The 20,786-nt window shown below is 34.9% G+C and overlaps 1 protein-coding gene across 5 annotated transcripts in view; it reads right to left on the bottom strand.

The window, feature by feature from the left end:
- Positions 1 to 20,786, bottom strand: part of DGKB (diacylglycerol kinase beta) — a 697,837-nt gene that overhangs the window by 299,317 nt on the left and 377,734 nt on the right. For all 5 annotated transcript variants that reach the window (XM_013051698.2, XM_004743409.3, XM_004743408.3 and 2 more), the window contains one exon: positions 1,907 to 1,971. In XM_013051698.2, the coding sequence (XP_012907152.1) occupies positions 1,907 to 1,971 (65 nt within the window). The remainder of the gene's footprint in view (positions 1 to 1,906; positions 1,972 to 20,786) is intronic.

Raw genomic sequence — 20,786 nt, forward strand, 5'->3', positions numbered from 1 at the left:
TTACAAATAAGCTTCAAAAGGATGTAGTTTTACACCTTTTAAGTACTTTGGGATGTGTACAAACAATCTGCTGTACATAGAATTTAACCACATATTGGGCAGCAAGGAATGTCATAAATTAGTACTGCAATCAATAATAAAAAATTACATAGATATATATGAATAACAGAAGTTTTATTACCTCGGACACTTGAGAGAGGATCATAAATACTGGCATTCTTATATACAGTATGTCAATGTGATTATCACATGAATACATTGCTATACTTTCTCTATATTTTGAATTCTCCTTTCTTTCCTCACCACCATCTCTTCTGTTCCTCTCTCTCTCTCTCTCTCTCTGCTAAGTTTGGAACAAAAATGCCTTAAACATTATCAAACTTTTTTTTCCCCATTAAAGCTTTTTTTCCCCCCTTAAAGTCTTTAATGGGCTTTTAAAATTGTGAAACTCCTAGATGGGGGACACTGCATACCTCATTCTCAAACAATTATTTTTTTACTTGAAATGCTTCATATTGCTTCATATGTTAATATGAATATCAACACAGGAATGCTTCATGGGATGACACCTGAGCAAGCACAGTCTAGATTTTATAATATGGTTTTATGTGCATTAACAGTTATGTTCTTTTCCAGGACATTCAAGGTCTATCAATATGTGCTGAAATTTACTATAAGGTGATTATGAGCTCGTTGTTAGATCAATTTATTTTCATATATTTCATGAAATAAAATTAAATCTTGTAAAATTAAAGTGTCTATTCTATATAAAACAAAACTTACAGGTAAGAAACTTTAATGAGCTCTCCACTAAATTTTATAATACAAATGGCGTAAAATTCACACACACAAAAACATACAGTAAAAATTTAGTCTCCACCCCAACCATTTAGTTCCCTTTTCCAGGAGGAACCCAGAGTAAAAAGATTTTTGTTAATTCTTCTAAAGATATGATGTGTACATGTACAGACTCATATGTATACTTCTTCCATTTTCTTTAAACCAGAATTGTACCTGGCTCAACTATAAGAGGAAAGGCAAAACATAATGGCACAAATTATGATTTTGAGGGTTGTTAAACTTGCCACATACAGGGCTACAGAGCCCTGGGCTTTGAACATTAATATATAAATCAAGTATCTGCATAGAAAGGCAGATTGTGATTTTGTAATGTTGTGAAATGAGCACAGTAGAAGTAGGTATAACTGAAGCAAAGATGATTCACTTCTGTCCCATTTTTCTGGGGGATGGAGGGGAGATAGTAGGATTTCTGTCTAGAAATGGGAAGATACAAAACCAAAGCTTTCCCTATTGTCCCTGAATATCCAAAAAAGTCAACATCTACATTTGGAAGGGAAAAATGTGTATTACTATAGTAGCAAAACTAATTCTGTTGTAATGCTCTTTTCTTCAAAGAATAAATCTTTAAAATTAGTTTCTGTTAGCATTGATAATTCTCTGGTTTATTTTCCCTTTGGTTGAGGCCTATACTGGACAGACAGTACAAAGATGCCAGGCCCTACCTGACACCTTTGAAATACACAGGAACTCAGCACTATCAAATCACAGATCCATGTTTTCCTTTGGGATTTAGGATGTTCACCCCTCATATCCTTAACTATGTAGACACTTCCCATATATCTTATCATTTCACCTTGGACACTCAAAATTCTTCTTTTCCACACAGGAGAATGGACTAGAGATGACCATTGCATTCCTCACTGTAGTCTCATTAAAACCAAAGAGGAAAAATTAAATTCATTTACACTTTTGTCCCAAGACTTACACACACACCCAATGTTATCCAGCCTTTTAAGTAAAATACTTTATACCATATAGTGATCCTATTCATAACATAATTAATCAACACAAACCACAATTATAATTTTATCATTTGTTACCTTACCTACTGTTGAATTTTTCTGGGTGTTTTTCTCTCATGATGTGGAATCTGTGTGCAATGGAAGCATCCTAAGGAGAGAAATAGAAAAGAAAAATGAGGCAGTTTATGATCCTACTACCTTGTGGAAATAAAGATTAAGAAACAAAAATTAATTAATTATTTTTAAATGAACTCTTTCTTAACAGTATTATTGCCCAGAAGATATTCTGAAATTAGGCAAAAATGAATTATCTACACAAATTCAGTGCAAGTATGATTTATGTAATTTCACTGCTGGTTACTTGTCATACTGGCTTCTAGGAACTGACTTCTATTTAATTTATATATCTCCTTTACTACCTGGTTTTGACCTCAAGATCAAAGTATGTTTAAGACAGTGTCTATGAACATAAATATTAAAAAGTATTGAAAATATTATTACACATAGCTGGAAGGATGGCCTAAGTGGAGAAGTAATCAGGTGGAGGAGTTTCTAGTCCTGTGAGATTAATTATGAGTAAAAAGATAGTGTGAGGTTGCATATATAATGAAGTTAAGCATAATACAGGACTTCAAAGTTTTCTAAGAGTGTCCTGAATGTCCAATTATTAATTGTTCACTCCACAAGCAACTTTCTGATCTATCTTATCTTGCTTAATGGAAAAAAGAAAGCAACAAAGAGAAAAAAAAAATTTTCTGGAGAATTGGTGATGAATAACTAGCCTCCGAGACTCCCAAAGTACCAGTTCTGAACCCTAATGGATTTCTTTCTTTTAAGAAATCCACTCATGAGTTTTTATGAGACAAAATCACACTGATCATGTGAGATTGGTGGTTGTGAGATTGTGATTCAAGCTTTTAAAACAGACACCATCCTTGCTGACTTTGAAACAATTGCCACTGTTATAGTCCAAACTAGAAGATATTTTCTCATTTTTCATCTACACATGATTAATCATGTCAATGAGAAACTAATATATTTACCAGTGGTCTCAATAGAAATAAGGCTATTGTTGAGATTAACTGTTAATTTTGTTTCACAGTGCAGAGAAGAAAAAAAAAAAAAGAAAGAAAACAAACACAAAGGAAATAAAGAAGTTGTGTATTTGAGAGAATCTCGAAAACACTAATCAAGGATTAAAAGTCTAATGAATGAAATGAAAAGGCTAATGTGCTTACTCATGCATAACAAAGCACGAGGCACAACAAGAGAGGGACCAATGCCCACTGCAGATGGCAGACTGAGTTGCCTTTCCCCACAAGAGAAAGCTGTACTAGCAATGTAATTTTTTCTGTACATTTTGTCCTCTAAAAATATGAGGGAATTGAATTAATCCACAAGAGAAATGAACAGAAAGATATAGACTGGTGTACATAGAAATACTTATTAAAAAGCTACCAAAAAATCCCTGTATGGTTGATGTTCTAAGATATCTTTGTTATATATAGATGGCCAACTTCCTGGTTTGCTAAGAAGTAGGAATGTCAAGATGGTTTCACTTTATTGGTTCAATAGCTCTCAAATCCAGTCACGGAATTTCTTCCTTTTTTTTTTTTTTTAAAATTCTCATTAATAAGTAATACATATAGCTATCTTAGCATGTTGTTTTATAGTGGTATGAAATTATAAATAAATATGTGAGCTGGGCTATTTGTGATATATTATGTGCCTTGATCATTAATGTTTTAAAACCATTTATTTTCACTTTATCCCTGATCTGGTTCCAAATCAATTTGTAATACCTTATAATTAAATGCATACATCCAGCAGACCAGTTGAACAAAAAGCAAAGGAATATGATTCAAGTCCTAAGAATGGATGATCAATATTGGTTATCCATGGGGAGACTATCATTGGATTTACTTCTGCTTGAATTATATGTTCCTGCTAACGTAAAGAACTGAAGACTTTTAAAAATAGATTGTGTAGTATAATTTGCTTCATAAGCATGTATTTTTCAATAACAGTTCTCTTCCTTTTGAAAGCAACATAATAAGGACAGAGAGGGGTAAAGAAGAAAGAGAAAAGGGAAAGGAGAAGAAAAGAGGGTATCTGAAGAAGACCATTTAGATGGGACTATAACTGAGTAAACTCCTAGAAATACAGAACACCAAATAGACCAAATAGCCAAGGAGAAACTGAATGTTAGCTCTATCTCCAAGATAGCTGGGCAATGGATCGTGTGGTAAAGGGGGGATAAACAAAAACTAGTGAGGAACACTGGCATGCCTTTTCCATGTGTTGAATGGGTTTCACTGCAAAGAGAGAGTTGGCATTGCTGACTACAGGACTGACAAGACACAATGACAGCAGGTGTTCATTTGGATGAGAATTCAGACCAAATTCCCATGGGACTCTGTCCCTTTGGCATAACCCCAAAAGGCTCAAGAGAACTGCCAAATACTGTAAACTTATCCAGCATCCATATTTCAGAGATACTTAGGACTCTAACAGGAGACCAAATAAGAAAAAGATAAAATAGTGTCAGGTTTTTACATAAATTTTGCCCTTTCTGTCTCTATATGTCACATCCTCAAGGAACAAAAACTAATCAACATTACTTCCATACCCTAGAATGGACAAACTTTAAATTCAGACAGACTTTTACTTCCAAGACTTGTAACTTTGAGCCAATTACTTATTTACTTTAAGCCACAGCTTCCATATCTTTTAAAGAGGTAACTGATACTCCATTATAGTATTTTGGTGAGATTTTTTAGATTATTTTCTATAGCTGAGGCGTTCATATATTTTATATTCACATCAGAATTTTACTGAAAGCAAAATATAGTAAAACATAGTTAAATTGCACAATTCTGAAATGACTCTCAAATTGGTTTTATTATTTCCTGAAATTATAAAATACTATTATTTTAAATTAATTTTGAAACTTAAAATCAGATTTAAGAAATTAAAATATATTCATTTTTATTAAAGCAAAACAAATTTAAATATATTAATTTTCTAAGAAAGAAAATAGTAATATATATATATATATATATATACACACACACACACACACACACAAGTAATTCATATATCAGAGAATCAGTTTCTTAGCTGTCACTGTTATTTTTCTGATGAGTAATTTTCCTTTTCCTATAAGAGCTTATTATTTAATTTTTTAAAAAACAAAGTCACTCTAAATCTCCAAAGTTGCATTATAAGTTACTAATTTAAAGTTTTTGACTATTTCTATGGATCATAACATTTTAAATTGAGAAAATACTCAATACCTGAGATACCTGAACCTATAACAAACTCTAGTAAATATTTCCAATGGATTTTTTGGAGCTATTGTTTACATACCCCAAAATTCATCAATTTAAAGTGTACCAGTCAATGAGTTTGAACAAAGGTATATAGCAAACACTTACACAAATGTGATATAGAAAACTTCTACCTCCATGAGAAGCTCCCTAATGCCCTCAGCATTTATATGCTTTTATACTTACACATATTCCCACCACCACCCTCAAAAGACACAATCTGCTTTCTGTCACCGTAGATTTCCTTTTCTAAAAATTCCTATAAATGGAATTTAAAAGTACTCTTTTATGTCTGGCTTTCTTCACTTATTGTTATACTTTTAAGATTCGGCCATTTATTCCAGGGTAAGTAGTTTGTCACCTTTTATTATTAAATAGCATCCAACTGAATTGATATGCCAGTTTGGTTATTTATTAATTGTCACCCTTTGACCTTTTATAAATAAAGCTGCTATGAAATTTTGAGCACAATTCTTCTCAGAGACATGTGATTATATCTTTTGAGTGAATACCCTGGATTGAAACTGCCCAGACTTGTAACTTTGAGCCAAGTTGTATGAGCCAAGACGTATGATGAAATTTATATTTCACTGTATAAAAAACTATCACATTATTTTGGAGAGTAATTATATCATTTTGTGTTTCTACCAGTAATTTTTGAGAGTTCCAGTTATGCACACCTTTATCAACATTTCACATCTACAACAACCCCTGGCAATTTTTAAAAAAATGTTATCATTCTAATAAAATATGCAGTGGTATCCTTGCTTAGCCTTAACCAATTAAGCCGGCACCATTTGCTTCCCTAGACGGGATCTGTCAATTCCGATGAAAATATAAGATGTGAAAGCTCTGGTGTAGACTTAATGGATGTTTCCAGCTCTACCACAGCCATTCATGCTTGAAGCTCTTACATGTTCTGAGAAATGAGCACTCTCCAGAATTCCACTTGTGATTTCTACCTCGCAATCACTCCATATATAGCCGGTTTAAAAGGAGTCCTCTTTTTCTATTAAGTGTCTCTGAAAAAGATATTCAGAGACTATATGCTTAGAATCTCCCTTGAAGAACTTTCAGCCGTCAAACTAATAATGTTTTTTTCTTTGGTTAAGCCATACTTTAAATAAACAAGTTAAAAAATTCAGCATGTCATAATTGTTTAAATAAATTTTCCTTATTACTGACTGAAGTTGATTATCTTTTCATATGCTTTTGTCTTAATTATTTTTGTGTGGAGTACCTGTTCAAGTCCTTTATCTATTTTGTCTATGCAAATTAAAATTATTTAGATTAAGAACCAGAATGACAATAATCAATAATAATTAAATATTTACTACTCTTAAGTACTATTTTAAGAGCTTTACATATAGTATTTCATTTAATCTTCACAAAACTTTTAAGAGCTACCTACTGTTATCTACATTTTATGAAGGAGAAAACAGGATTATGGAGATTAGAACCCTCCAAGACCATACAGGAAAAAGCTGTGGAATTCACAGGCGACTAAAGGTAATTGCCTTCAGGCCTTTTATATTTTTGCTAGCATTGAGAAACCCATGCAATTGCAAATATTTTCCCAATTTTTTTTTAACTTTTTGTTTACCTTATAGGGTTTTAAATTTTTGTATTTCAGACATAATCAAACTTTTTTTTTTTTTAGTTTTGAGTCATTTTTAGATAGATCCTTCTTTTCTCCATAATTAAGCAGGATACTTTCTGGTTTTGCCCTTAAAACTTCGTATTTCACACTGTATTATTTGAATCATTTTAGACTTATACATATTACATATTCTAATACAATTTGCTTAAAAACCTACTTTTTTCCCTCCTTGTTTATTTTTTTTTTAAATATTTTATTTATTTATTTGACAGAGAGAGATCACAAGTAGGCAGAGAGGCAGGCAGAGAGAGAGGAGGAAGCAGGCTCCCTGCTGAGCAGAGAGCCTGATACAGGACTCGATCCCAGGATCCTGAGATCATGACCTGAGCCGAAGGCAGAGGCTTTAACCCACTGAGCCACCCAGGTGCCCTCCCTCCTTGTTTAAATACAATTAATTCTATAATAAATTTTCATCTCTATTTCTCTATATGTTACTTCTGAACCATACCAAACTATTTTAAATATTCTAGTTTTGTAATACATTTTCATATTTGGCTGGGCTAGAATCACCCAAAGTGATTCTAATCACTGGAACTTGGTAAAGTTTTTGCAGATGTGATCAAGTTAAAGATTAATATTGCTTGGGACCAATGCTTCTTTTCTGCCTTGCACTTACTTTCTTTTGGAAAAGGAATGTCTAGCTGATCTACTATGTTATTTTGAAAGCATATAACTTGTTTTCTAGCTTCACAGGCCCACAACAGAGAAGAAGTTTGCCTAGTATGAATCATGCTGAGTCTCGCCTATAACAGATTTCAATGATTTCTATGATAAGATTAGGGACTTGGAGCCAATGATATTGAAAAGGGCCTTCTGACATGAGCTGATGATGTAACGGACTAAGACATGTGGAGATACTGAAATGAGGGGAAAATATTTTGCATGTGGGACAGAATAAATCTATGATGGACAGTGGGCAGATAGGTGAGACGAGTGGTAACCCCTATATATATCTGTCCTTAATCCCTGGAACCTGCAAATGTCACCTTATAAGGTAAAACTTTTACAAATGTCATTAAAAATCTTGAAGTGAAGAGATTATCCTGAATTATTTAAGTAAGACCTGAATGCCTTTACAAGTGTCCTTATAAGAGAGAGAGACAGGGAAATTTGAAGACCAAGGAGGGGGAAGTAATGTGACCATACAGGTATAGATTTCAGGGAGACAACCAGCATCAAGCAATGCCGACAGCCACCAGAAGCAAGAAGTGGCAAACAACAGATTCTCCTCTATAGCCTCTCAAGGACCATGAACCTGTTGACACCATGATTTCTGCCTAGGGTCATGAAATATGGTCTTGCAGACCCTTGAACTGTGAGAGAATACACTTCTATTGCTTTAAACCACTAAGTTTGTGGTAATTTGTTACAGCAGGCACAGGAAATTTATACATCATTTATTCCTATAGCTTGATTCAGGAAAGCATTATCTTAATTTTGTCTGAATCCTTACATTATCCTCTCAATTCCAACTGCATTAATTTTTGTATTTAATGTGATGTTTCAAATCTGTAATTTACCAAAAAGGAATATAAGAAGATGAAAGTAGGTACCACAAATTCTCTATGTCAACTACATAAAGTGGGCATGAAATGAACAGCAAAACCTTAGAAAGGCTGGACTTCTTGCCTTTACAGGAAAGACTTCATTCAACCCCAGATACTCCTGCTGAGCATCTATTTGACATGGCATTGGAAGTCTTTAGAAATACAATAGATAAAAAAGAGATATACGACCACAACTGAACCAGGAAGAAATAGAAAACTTAAACAGACCCATAACCAGTAAGGAAATTGAAGCAGTCATCAAAAATCTCCCAACAAACAAGAACCCAAGGCCAGATGGATTCCTGGGGGAATTCTACCAAACATTTAAAGAAGAATTAATTCCTATTCTCATGAAACTGTTCCAAAAAATAAAAATGGAAGGAAAACTTCTAAACTCATTTTATAAGGCCAGCATTACCTTGATCCCCAAACCAGACAAGGATCCCATCAAAAAAGAGAATTACAGACCAATATCCTTGATGAACACAGATGCAAAAATTCTCACCAAAATACTAGTCAATAGGATCCAACAGTACATTAAAAGGATTATTCACCATTACCAACTGGGATTTATTCCTGGCCTGCAAGGTTGGTTCAACATCTGCAAATCAATCAATGTGATACAATACATTAATAAAAGAAAGAACAAGAACCATATTCACCATGACCAAGTGGGTGGCTCAGTCAGTTAAGCATCTGCCTTCAGCTCAGGTCATGATCTTGGGGTCCTGGGATCAAGGCCCACATCTGGCTCCCTGCTCAGCCAGATGTATGTGTATGTGTCTCTCTCTCTAGTTCTTACTCTTTCTCCAGTAAATGAATAGAACCTTACAAAAAAAAAACAAAAACAAAAACAAAAAAAAACCCCAGATGATATACTCTAATCTGAGGAAGTGCATTATCCTAAATGGAAAGAAATTTATCTTGTTAAATGACTCTCAGAAAGCCTTTGGGAAGCTGATAAGTCATGCAGAATACTGGGATAAGTAAATTTAAGTCCTTCCAGACCATGTGACAAGATAGTTACCAGACCCAGAAGGACAGAGTGACATGTAGAAGACGGCACTGAGAGGAAAAAGACACCCAGTCACAACTGACTTTTCCTTGAGGGTACCAGGACTATAATTACCATAACACGTTTTTCCTTCCCATCTCTAGCGGGGGCTCTCAACTGGCAAAAACAATTAGAAGCAAAATGACAAGAGAAATCTGATAGGTATACAGGACACTGTCCAGCCAGAGAGTTCTATGGAAAGGGGTGGAGAGGGATTGCAAACAAAAGCAATCCAGAATAGAGGAATTATAGTCCTTAAGATTCAATACTCATAGCAAAATAAAAACCTACATGTAAAAAATGTACAAGTCGAAGAAGCATAAGCACATATATATAGAAATGGACTGAGAGTTAAAGTGGCTATTGTTATGTCAACAAAAGTATCAACTAACTATAATATACAAGTATATATGTGTCTATAAAATACACATTTAAAATTTTTAATCACGGACTCCTGGTTAAGCGTCTGCTTTCAGCTCAGGTCATGATCCCAGGGTCCTTGAATCGAGTCCTACATTGGGCTCCTTGCTGTCAGGGAGCCTGCTTCTCCCTCTGCCTGCCCTGCCTGCCACTCCCCCTGCTTGTGCTTTCTCTCTCTCTGACCAATAAATAAATAAAATCTTAAAAAATTAAAAAAATTAAATGTTTAATTAAGTAAGATAGTTATTACATGGTACCTGGAAACAAATACCAAGCTTTCTCATTTTAAAAAGCAAAACACCTAAAATAATTTTTGTTATTATTTCAAAAAATGAAATCAAAGTTGCCATTATTACCTAAGATCACCCTGTAAATGTAGATGTATACATTAAAAATGAAGTGTATATAGGGTTGCCTGGGTGGTTCAGGTGGTTAAGTGCCTGACTCCTGATTTTTGACTCAGGTCATGATCACAGGGTCATCAGATGGAGTGCCAACTGAGTGGCTTGGGATTCTCTTTCTCCTTCTCCCACACCCATCACCAAACCCCCATGTGCACTCACTCCCTTCCTCTTAATTAAGTGTATACACAGAAAACTTTCTGGCTTTATCAAAGAGTGATGTATCCTAGATAAATATATTTCCACTCTACGTTATATGATAAACTTTTAAATTTAACTTATTTGGGCTAAAAAGTATTTTATCTACAGACTTAACTTAGTTAAGATTAATTAATAGCTAATCTTTTATCTAAATCAAATTGATATACAGCATCACCTTTAAGCTACTCTTAAAGGTTAGGGCTCTCCTGTTAGGTCATAGACCTTGTACAGTGACACTCCATGGCCGCTATGTGAAAAGGACTGTTCGTGCTACACTGAATTGCTTCAAACTATTATGTTGTGCTTTCTAGTGTTCTTGAGATTTTTTTTATTCCTTCCTCTTCCATCATATCAAACACTTAACTTTCACTTCTTGCTATAAAGAACATACCTTTCCTTAGTAGTTTCCTCCTGTTTCACTGATTTCAATTTTCACATTTTGAAAAGAAACGGAGCCTTAGAATCTGAAAACTAGAAGTGACTATAAATATTGTTCATAGCCTGGATGAGCAAAGTGGATTAAACAAAGCCAATATAAGTATGGAATATGGCTCCTAAGCACACAGGAGGCTGAAATAGTCCATGGGTTCTCCTATAAGTGAATTTCGGAAATTTTGTGCAGGAACTCTTGAGATAATCATTATAACCTAAGCATTTTACTACACATAATTCCTAGATGGTCATTTTACTCTGAAAGTAGATGCTAGTATGACAATAACTTTTGATAATAATAACATTATTGGGATGTAAATATTGTATTTTCATCTCACATAAATATTTATTAAAATTGTAAGAGATTACAGCACGAGTAAAAAGAAAGGTACAAATGATTAGTTCGAATTTCAATTTTGAAACAGAAAACCCATACTTAAAATTACATAGTAAAATGAGAAGATTCTACTTACATTTTAATAATCAAAAATTGCAGTTGTGGGGCGCCTGGGTGGCTCAGTGGGTTAAAGCCTCTGCCTTCGGCTCAGGTCATAATCCCAGGGTGCTGGGATCAAGCCGGCATTGGGCTCTCTGCTCAGCAGGGAACCTGCTTCCCTTCCTCTCTCTCTGCCTGCCTTTCTGCCTACTTGAGATCTCTGTCTTTCAAATAAATAAATAAATAAAATCTTTAAAAAAAATTCCTGTTGTTTGAATATATTTTATACAGAAGAGATCATGAAACCAAGCAGACTAGTACAAGTCATTAGGAAAAAATATCTGATCTCGGAGAATCTAAAGAGACATGCCAGAAGAGAACCTAAATCATAAATCCCATTCCTGCTCTAGAACAAGTAACACATGGGATTAGCACAACCAGAAAGTTTCTTCTTTTTTAAATTATGTTATGTTAGTCACCATACATGAAAACTAGAACGAAGACACATCAATCCAAAACTAGAAAAAACTAGAAAACTAGAATGAAGACACATCAATCCAAAACCTACGGGATATGGCAAAAGTGGTCCTAAGGGGAAATACATAGCCACCCAAGCCTCACTCAGAAAAAAAAAACAGAAAAGTACCGAATACACAAACTATCTTTACACCTTAAAGTCTTGGAGAATCAACAACAAATTAAACCTAACCCACGCATGAGAAGGGAAATAATTAAGATTCGAGCAAAGATCAATGAAGTTTCAGAAACCAGAAATACAGCAGAACACATTAACGAAACTAGAAGCTGGCTCTTGGGAAAGAATTAATAAGATTGATAGACCACTGGCCAGACTTATCCAAAAGAAAAGAGAAAGGACGCAAATTAATAAAATTATGAATGAAAGGGGAGAGACGACTAACACCAAGGAAATAAATACAATTACCAGAAAACTTCTCGAACAGTTTCTTCACCTTAGCCTTAAGCTTTGTGAACAAATTTGTTAAAAGAATAAACTTAGTATACATATACTATTATCACAACTCTATAGTTTCTATGATCAAAATGCTCCTTTAAAAACAAATTTTGTTTTGCTAAACAAATTCTAACTTGTTTTTACTGAATTAAAAAGACTACTTTCCTCTCAAAGTGCTTCTTTTGATTGATCCTAGATTTGGAGGCCTAGAAATCTCAAATGAAGCAAACAATATAGACCACATAATTAGTGACTGAAGTGTAATTCAAATAACTTACTTTATAAATTTAGTTTTATTCCTAATGTGGAACAATCTAAGAAGATCTTAACTACATAAAAATCCAAGAAAGCCAAATTTGCAACAGTTTTAGTAACAGTAAATTATTAGATCAGGGGCTCCCTCTCTATAGAGCCTGAGGCCAAACTAAAGAAAGAAGTGTGCAGTGATATAGAAAGATTGGTGCCTGAGTAGTAAAACTAATATTTAAATCAACATTGTTATATTAAAAAACTATACAATAAAATTTAAGATTTTCAGACTTCATGGTTTTGGTGAAACGGTGATTAAGTTATTCTACAGTAAAACTCCCCACATAGTAAAACTCCACTCAAACTATGACATAAACCTGAAATTCTGGAGAGAGACTTAGTGTTACAGAGTAGTCCTGGAAAGGGAATCTAGACATTCCTCTTCAAAGGGCACAGAGAGAATCAAACCCATATGAAAATGTCCTTATTTGCTTCTACAAAGGAGGACATCGGTTAGTATGGAAAGATACTCTCCCCATGCCTAACAAGTGAGAAGTCTATACCTTTCTCACATTTAAGGTCTAGGATAGACCCAAAGTCAATGAAAACAGCTCAGGACTCCCGGCAATAAGGAACCAGAATGCTACACATGATGTTAAGGCATTAAGGACATTTAACAGTGTTCACTTTACTGAAATAAGAAAGAGAGTGGCTTGCTCCTAGCCAGCGAACACAGTAATTAAAAGCACATGCTCTACAATCTCTACAATCTAACAAATAGTTCCTATACTCATGCCATCACTACACTGATGTTTCTTCATCTGAAAAATGAAAATAGCCCATATCTACCTCATCAGGTTAATACTAATTTTTCAAGGATCAATTTTTCTATTAACATATAATAAATCACAGGTCTGTGATTCTCGAGTCTTACACAATTCACAGCACTCACCATAGCTCATACCCTCCCTGATGCCCATTACCCAACCAACCCTCTCCCTCCAGCAACCCTCAGCTTGTTTCCTGAGATTAAGAGTCTCTTACGGTTTGTCTCCCTCTCTGGTTTCGTCTTGTTTCATTTTTCCCTCCCTTCTTCAATGATCCTCTGTCTTGTTTCTCAAATTCCTCATATCAGTGAAACCATATGATACTTGTCTTTCTCCGATTGACTTATTTCACTTAGTATAACACCCTCTAGTTCCATCTACATCATTCCAAATGGCAAGATTTCGGGGGTTTTGATGGCTGCATAATATCCCATCACACACATACACACACACACACACACACACACACATACACACCCCATATCTTCTTTATTATTCATCTGCTGATGGACATTTAGGCTCTTTTCATAGTTTGGCTATTGTGGACATTGCTGCTATAAACATTGGGGGTGCAGGTGCCCCTTTGGCTCACTACATTGGTATCCTTACTATCCTTAGTAGTGCGATTGCTGGGTCATAGGGTAGCTCTATTTCCAACTTCTTGAGGAACCTCCATACTGTTTTCCAGAGTAGCTGCACCAGCTCGCATTCCCACCAACAGTGTAGAAGGGTTCCCCTTTCTCCACATCAAGGATCATTTTGGTAAGGATTCTTACCCCCAGCACAAAGCCTGACAGTAAACAAAATAAGAAATGTGTTATTCCACTGCTCAGGTACTGGGCAAATAAAAGCTACTAGTCTAAGAGAAAAAAAAAAAAAAAACAAGTTCGACCGCACCTTAACCAAGAACCAATGTGCTTCTTTACATATCACCTGACTAGAAAATACTTACCAAAAAAAAAATCCTTGTATTGATTATATTTGTGACAATCAAGTGCCTAGAAAATTTCATAAATCCTGCTAGTGTCCACTAAATATTGAATAATGCGTTGGTTGTTAAAATGTTTTTCATCTCTCCACAGTAGAATTCTTATAATTTGTATTTTTCTTTCCCAATTTGGGAAAAAATAACAAGTATATGAACTTAAATACTAAAGTATTTATTTAAAATAAATGTGCCTGAAATAATGAATTTTAAAAATCAAGTCAATATTGTATATTTATTTCTCTTCACGGTAAACTAGATCCTTAGCTCTGTTTTAGTTTCTAAAAACCTTAAGTATTTTGCTGATACTATTATCTTCAATAATCAAGATATCTTTTCCAGTTAAAACTGCATTTATGTCTGAGGTTGGTCATTACAGTACTCATTCAATCTGATGAAAGCTGCAAATGTATTCACTGCTTTGATGTAATTTCAGCAAATGTGCAAGGAAAGTCTTGTCTTTGAATACCCAGGGGGTTGAAATGTGAATAGAGTTTTTCAAAATATCTGAAACTAGGCATAATTTTTGTATTTGCAAAATAAAGTTGACACCTTCTGTGTGACTGCCAGTTATTAAACTGGGTTGGTAATAACCAAGGTGGTATAAGGGTCACCAGTAAACTGGGGTGAAGCAGAGTGATGACACAAATAGGAATGGGGGTTGAAGTAAAGCAGAGGGGGAGAGAACTGAGAGTGAAGAAAATGAAAAAAGTTCTATTTACTCTCTATAACTAGGAACGTGGAAAAGTCTCAAAGGTGAGAGTGAAGATAAGCCTGCATATGTGAGACTTGATGAGGGCGGGGAGCAGAGACTGGAGTACCACATTGGGGCAGGGAGATGGACGGTTTGTTAGATCCCAAATAGGATAAATTTTTATGGAAAAAGTATAAAAAGAAGGCTCTCTACAGAATATTCATAAAGCCAATGAATACCAAAAGGCCAATGACTGGTATTGAGGGCAAGGTGCAATTATATCATCCTAAGCCATTATATCATCCTAAACCATTTAAATCTATAAGGTAAGAATTGCTGTAGAGAAAAAAATGGAAGGTTCATTGGTTTATATAACTCTACATAACTCATCAAGTTGGAGAAGCCAACATAATCCAAAATACATGTGTCATTATGTAAATAGTTTGTAGTCCTGTAGTCCACTGCTCTAAAGGCCGTATCTTCAAAACTACTAGTCTAAGAGAAAAAAATGACTTCAAAAATGACTCTAGCCTTATTGAAGGAATGGTTTCTGAATCAGACTATATAATCTTTGTGTCTGAAAAACAATTGATACTACTACTAGTTTGGCTGATCTCAATGAGTTATCTCAGAGTGACACCACATGATCTATTTATTTGCTTCATCTCAGGGGAAGAAAAAATCACTGAGGGGTATCACAACACACTGTATTCTCCACACTGCGTTCTCCTGTTCCTTCTTCCACTTCCATCCCTCCACCTTCTCCTCCTATCAGTCTGTCCTTGTTCTCTGTCCTCCTAAATAGCAAAGTCCCTTAGGAAGAGGTCACCATTTTTCTAGAAAATATATCTTTCCTACGAAAGGCATTTCCAGAGTAAAACTGGGCTGTGGCAGGTGCTGCTTGTTATCATCCCATACCTACTTCCCTCCTCTTTCTAACCGAAAGAACTCTTACTTCACCTGCGCTGCAGTGTACCAAGTTAACCAACAAGCAAGCAACCAAGCAACCAAACCCTAAGTCCCCAAAGGTTCTTTTGTGGCTAGAAATGGTGATCTATCTAGATAAAATTCCTTTCCACCTTCAAGCCCCCACCATCACTACCATACTCACAAGCATATGGATGTATTACCTGAAAGGAATAGCAGGTAATGTGGAAGAAATAAGAATAAAAGCTATTGCTGAAAACGGCTGGGGGCAAAAAAAAAAAAAAAAAAAAAAAAAAAAAAAAAAAAAAAAAAAAAAAAAAAAAAAAGGTGGCCCCATCAAACATCTTGATGGCCAAGATGACTTCCTTCAGATGAAGAAAGCCCAGATAAGAAGCCCCTGACTTGTAACTCGGTTACTGTTCTGTTCCGCCAAACACAATCTTCACTGAAACATAGGTGACTACTTCCCCAGCATCTCATTTCTCTGAAAACATTAAGACACCGAGTCTGTGAATTCTATGATGGTGATTTCCGAGAAATATTTTACCCGATTACTTTTCCTCATGGTTAAAACTACTGAACTTTGTATTTTTGTGCAGAGCTCTGTGATTTCTAAAGGGTTTTCTTGCAAATTATGTATGTTGACCTCGTTACTTTTGCAAAATTAGATATTTGACTTTTGAAAGAAAGAGGGCAGATATAATATCTTTATTTAAAAAAAAGAAAACTTTCTGCACTTAAGGAGCTTTCCTGAGGTTATGCAGCTTGCCCAAAGGGCAGCTGAGTTTATCTTTTGTCCCTCAATCCCTAATGCAGGGTGTGACTTATTTATCCCTGCAATATAGACAGTTCACTTGATACTCATTTTGACAATGAGGTATTCTAACCTCAATTGCTATTAATGCCATCAATATCCCCTATTTCCTAAAACAACTAATATTACTCAGAAAATCAGGAGAAGCTGCTTGTGTCCATAATTCTATTCACAATCTAATGGTAGGTTTCATTTAATTAATGATGTATTTCCTAGGTAGTAATAGAAAACAGAATAATGTTGATTGGTTCTCATTAAATAATAAATAGCAATTGTACTTATTCTTTGTTCTCCAGAAATAAATACAACTTTGAATACCCCTTCCTGTAATCATTGTCCTTAAAGAAAATGAAATCAGTAAGTCAGTAGCTTGAGACCATAATCAGAGACTTCTAATTTATTTAACTTAAATAAGAAGAACTTGAATTCAAAATTCTTCAGCAAAGATAAGCTTGTGCTTCAGTGCTACAAAGAACATCATACAAAGCGACCACAGAGAACTCTCACATCAGTAAACTAGTACTTTAAAGAGGATAAAGAGCTATGATATCATACTCATGAAGGAATAATACTGGTAAGTGAATTTGCAGCAGACTCCAGATATAAAATTACATTGCTTCTAATGTAAAATAAAATCAAAATCTACTCAAGATCTAGAAAAAATTAAACATAAGGAAAACTTGTTCCTGTTAGTCTGGTTTTACTATCCCCAAACAAACAAACAAACAAAGCTGTAACTAGTCTTATTAAGAAATCTTCCTAAGGGCAGCAGAGAAAGGAACAGTCATCTCAACAGGTTTTATGTACCGGACAGAGAGCCGACCTGTTAGGGAATGACGGGGTGAGCAGAAGTCTGGGGCAGAGGGGATGGCTCTAGCTCAAAGACTTGGGGGAAAATCCACAAACAACAATGAAAGAGCATGTATCAAGCATTGTTTCAGTAACATTTAAATTACCTGGGCATGTTTTCCAACTTAAAAGTAAAGGTCTAGTCCTTATAAAGGAAAAACACCTTGCATTGCGGCTCAGTTGAAGTACAGTGATCACATGACACAGATGCAAAGAAGGAATGGATATTAGAAACATTCCTCTCTGCCTTATACAAATCATGAACCCCTATGAAGTGTCCCCACAAAGTCCGTAATAAGGAGAGTAACAAAATCTTAAGCTGCTAAATATCAGATTACAAATATCAAATTACACATAATTCAGTACTCTGTTCTACAAATGATTTATCATAGTGTCAAGCTAGTAAGACATATAACCCTGAAATGTTATATACAACTATATATGTGACAGAATACCAATTATTAAAACATAGGACTCATCACTTCTTCCTCCTCTGATTGCCCATTTAATTTCCTTATATTCTCCTGTCTGCTGTGAAAACAAAGTTCAAATTTTGAGCTGATTTTTTCTAAGAGAAGCACTATAAGAAAAGGATTTATACCTCTTATATGAGGTATAAATAAAATAGGTATATGAGGTATAAATAAAAAAGACAAATTCACAAAATCCAAAAGTGGAATAGTGGTTGCCAAGGGCTGGGGAGAGGGAGATATGAGGAGTTACTAATCAAAGGCAACAAACGTTTCAGTCCAACAAGATAAATAAACTCCAGAGATCTGCTATACAACACTGTAGCTATAATTGATAATATATTGTATACTCAAAATTTTGTTAAAAGGGTAGATCTCATGTTACTGTTATATACACAATAAAAAAAAACATAAAGCAAAACAAAACAAAATAAAATTTTAAAAAAGGATTACCATCCGCAGAGGGCTACTTATTGCAAGAAAATGCAATTTTTACTCAGAGAACTCTCTGTGGGGCTGTGTCATGAAAAAGGGTGAAGAGAGCAGGGTGTTAATATAAACTAGGGAGTTCTGTTTAAAGTGAAGACTTTAGAGGTGAGAGGGATTAGGAGTAGACAATGTTTATAGGAGGTGCTGTGTTCAAGGCAAATATGAGTACAGATGAAAGATTCTGTTTGGGTCATCCTTTAAATTCAAAATAGGACTTCAGAGGTTGTTTCTTTACAAGCAATTCAGGCATTTTATTTTTTTAAATAGTTTTGAAATACTTAAAACTGTTGTTCTGTGAAAACTTTCTTCCATTAATGCCTGTTTTTCATGATAAATTACCTGGAAGAAAAACAGTATAAGAAGAGTCTCCTTAGAATAGAACTGAGTATTTATAATCTTACAGTTTTGGAATGCTAATCAAACCTGTGCTTGACAAATACGTGGGCCAACTGCCTGAACTCAAAGTAAAATTTTCCACAGTTCTTATAAACCTGATGTCTTTCCAGGTCGGATCTTTGACTGGTGGCATCTTACCGGGTTCTGATTTGGGCCTGGAATCTGCTCAAGACCTCTCCACACTAACTGGCCAAGAGAGTTTCACATACAGACTTTGACCTTTTGAGCATCATAGGCATTCTCACTCTTTTCACACCTGTGCAGGTGGCCTTACCTCCTACTCACACACACATGCAATGCAGATGAGTGCACACACACTGAGCTAAACCAAGGGACTTGCCAATATCCTGTCACCAAACCTAACACAGAACTATTTTCAAACTCACCCTATTCTCTCCTCTGTTCTTCATCATTCTAAGACCAGTCTCCCAACATAATGAATCCTATTCCTTCTCAATCTCTTACAAACCATTAGGAGTTTATGTCCTCTCCTGTACTTCATCCTCTCTCTCTCTCAATAAAAACTGCTTAGGTGTCAATGATGCAAACCAAAATCTCTTAATCTCCTGTGCTTGCAAAATACTGGCACCCTGTTTTCCATTTTTTACCCAAACTTCTTAAAAATACTGACTAGAATCTCTAACTTCACTTCTACCTCTGACTCTCTAATCCATTGCAATCTGGCTTTCTACATTACTACTTGAAAGTACCAGCTAAGTCTCTTTGCTTCCTCTACTAACTTTCCTCCTTACACAACTGTAATTTAGAGGGTAATTTATCAGTCCTTTATAAATTACATCCCTGACCTCTTGGAAATTTTGCCTCGATTTCTTTTCCTTCTTTCCTGTACTCTTTTGCCTTGACTTGAATCAGACCAAGTCCTGGTTTTTCTCCTATCTTCCAGGTCATCTATGTCAGTTTACCTGGCAGGCTATTCCTCTGTCTGAATCCACAATAATGATTTTTCCTATGATTCTGTCCTCAAACTCCTTTTCTTAACTCTACACAAGTGGGTCTGAAAAGGAAAGGCCTGGAATCCTATTAGGGAGATGAAACTTGGTTTGAAAACAAAGAAATCACAAAAATGTTTTAAACATTTACATCATATTTGTATTTTAGAATGACCACTTGGATACTGTATGGAAGATTTATTTGGTGGGCTCACTATTGGGGAGAAAAAATTGCTGAATTAGAATAGTAGTAGTAGTATGGATAGAAAGAAGGTTCCTGTTCATTAAATAACATTAAATGAATTGAATAATTCATTCAATTAACCATTAAATATTTAAGAGGTAAATAAAACGCTTAGTGACTGATTATGTATTGAGTGACTGAGTTGTAACAGGGAGGAAAGAATCAAAAATGACTCTGATTTTTGACTTAGGTAATTGGATTATTATGGTACCTTCAATGGAGATAGAGAAAGAATAGGAAGTTTGGGAGAGATGACAGTCATCTTTAGACACACTGGAGCTTTTTGCTTATGTAACTTTATATTGATATTTAATACCCAGTCTTAGAAAGTGTACTCAATGAATAAATGGATATAACTGTGCTAACCACATCCAGAATTTAAAAAAAAAAAAAAAAAAGAGTACATTAGTATGGTCTCCAAAACTCCAGTACCATTATAAGAAGTTGAGTTTTAGTCCTTTCCTAATTAGCCTTGACTCTGACTCAAGTATTGATCATATATAAGAATTACACACACAGAGAGAATAATTGCCTTCAGACAAATATTATGATAAATATGACAACTGATGACAATCACTGCCCAAGTCTTTTTTTATTACTTTTTAAATAAATTTCT

This window comes from Mustela putorius, unplaced genomic scaffold (assembly GCF_011764305.1).
Source record: "Mustela putorius furo isolate JIRA1106 unplaced genomic scaffold, ASM1176430v1.1 tig00003845_pilon_pilon_pilon, whole genome shotgun sequence".
In the NCBI taxonomy this organism is placed as follows: domain Eukaryota; kingdom Metazoa; phylum Chordata; class Mammalia; order Carnivora; family Mustelidae; genus Mustela; species Mustela putorius.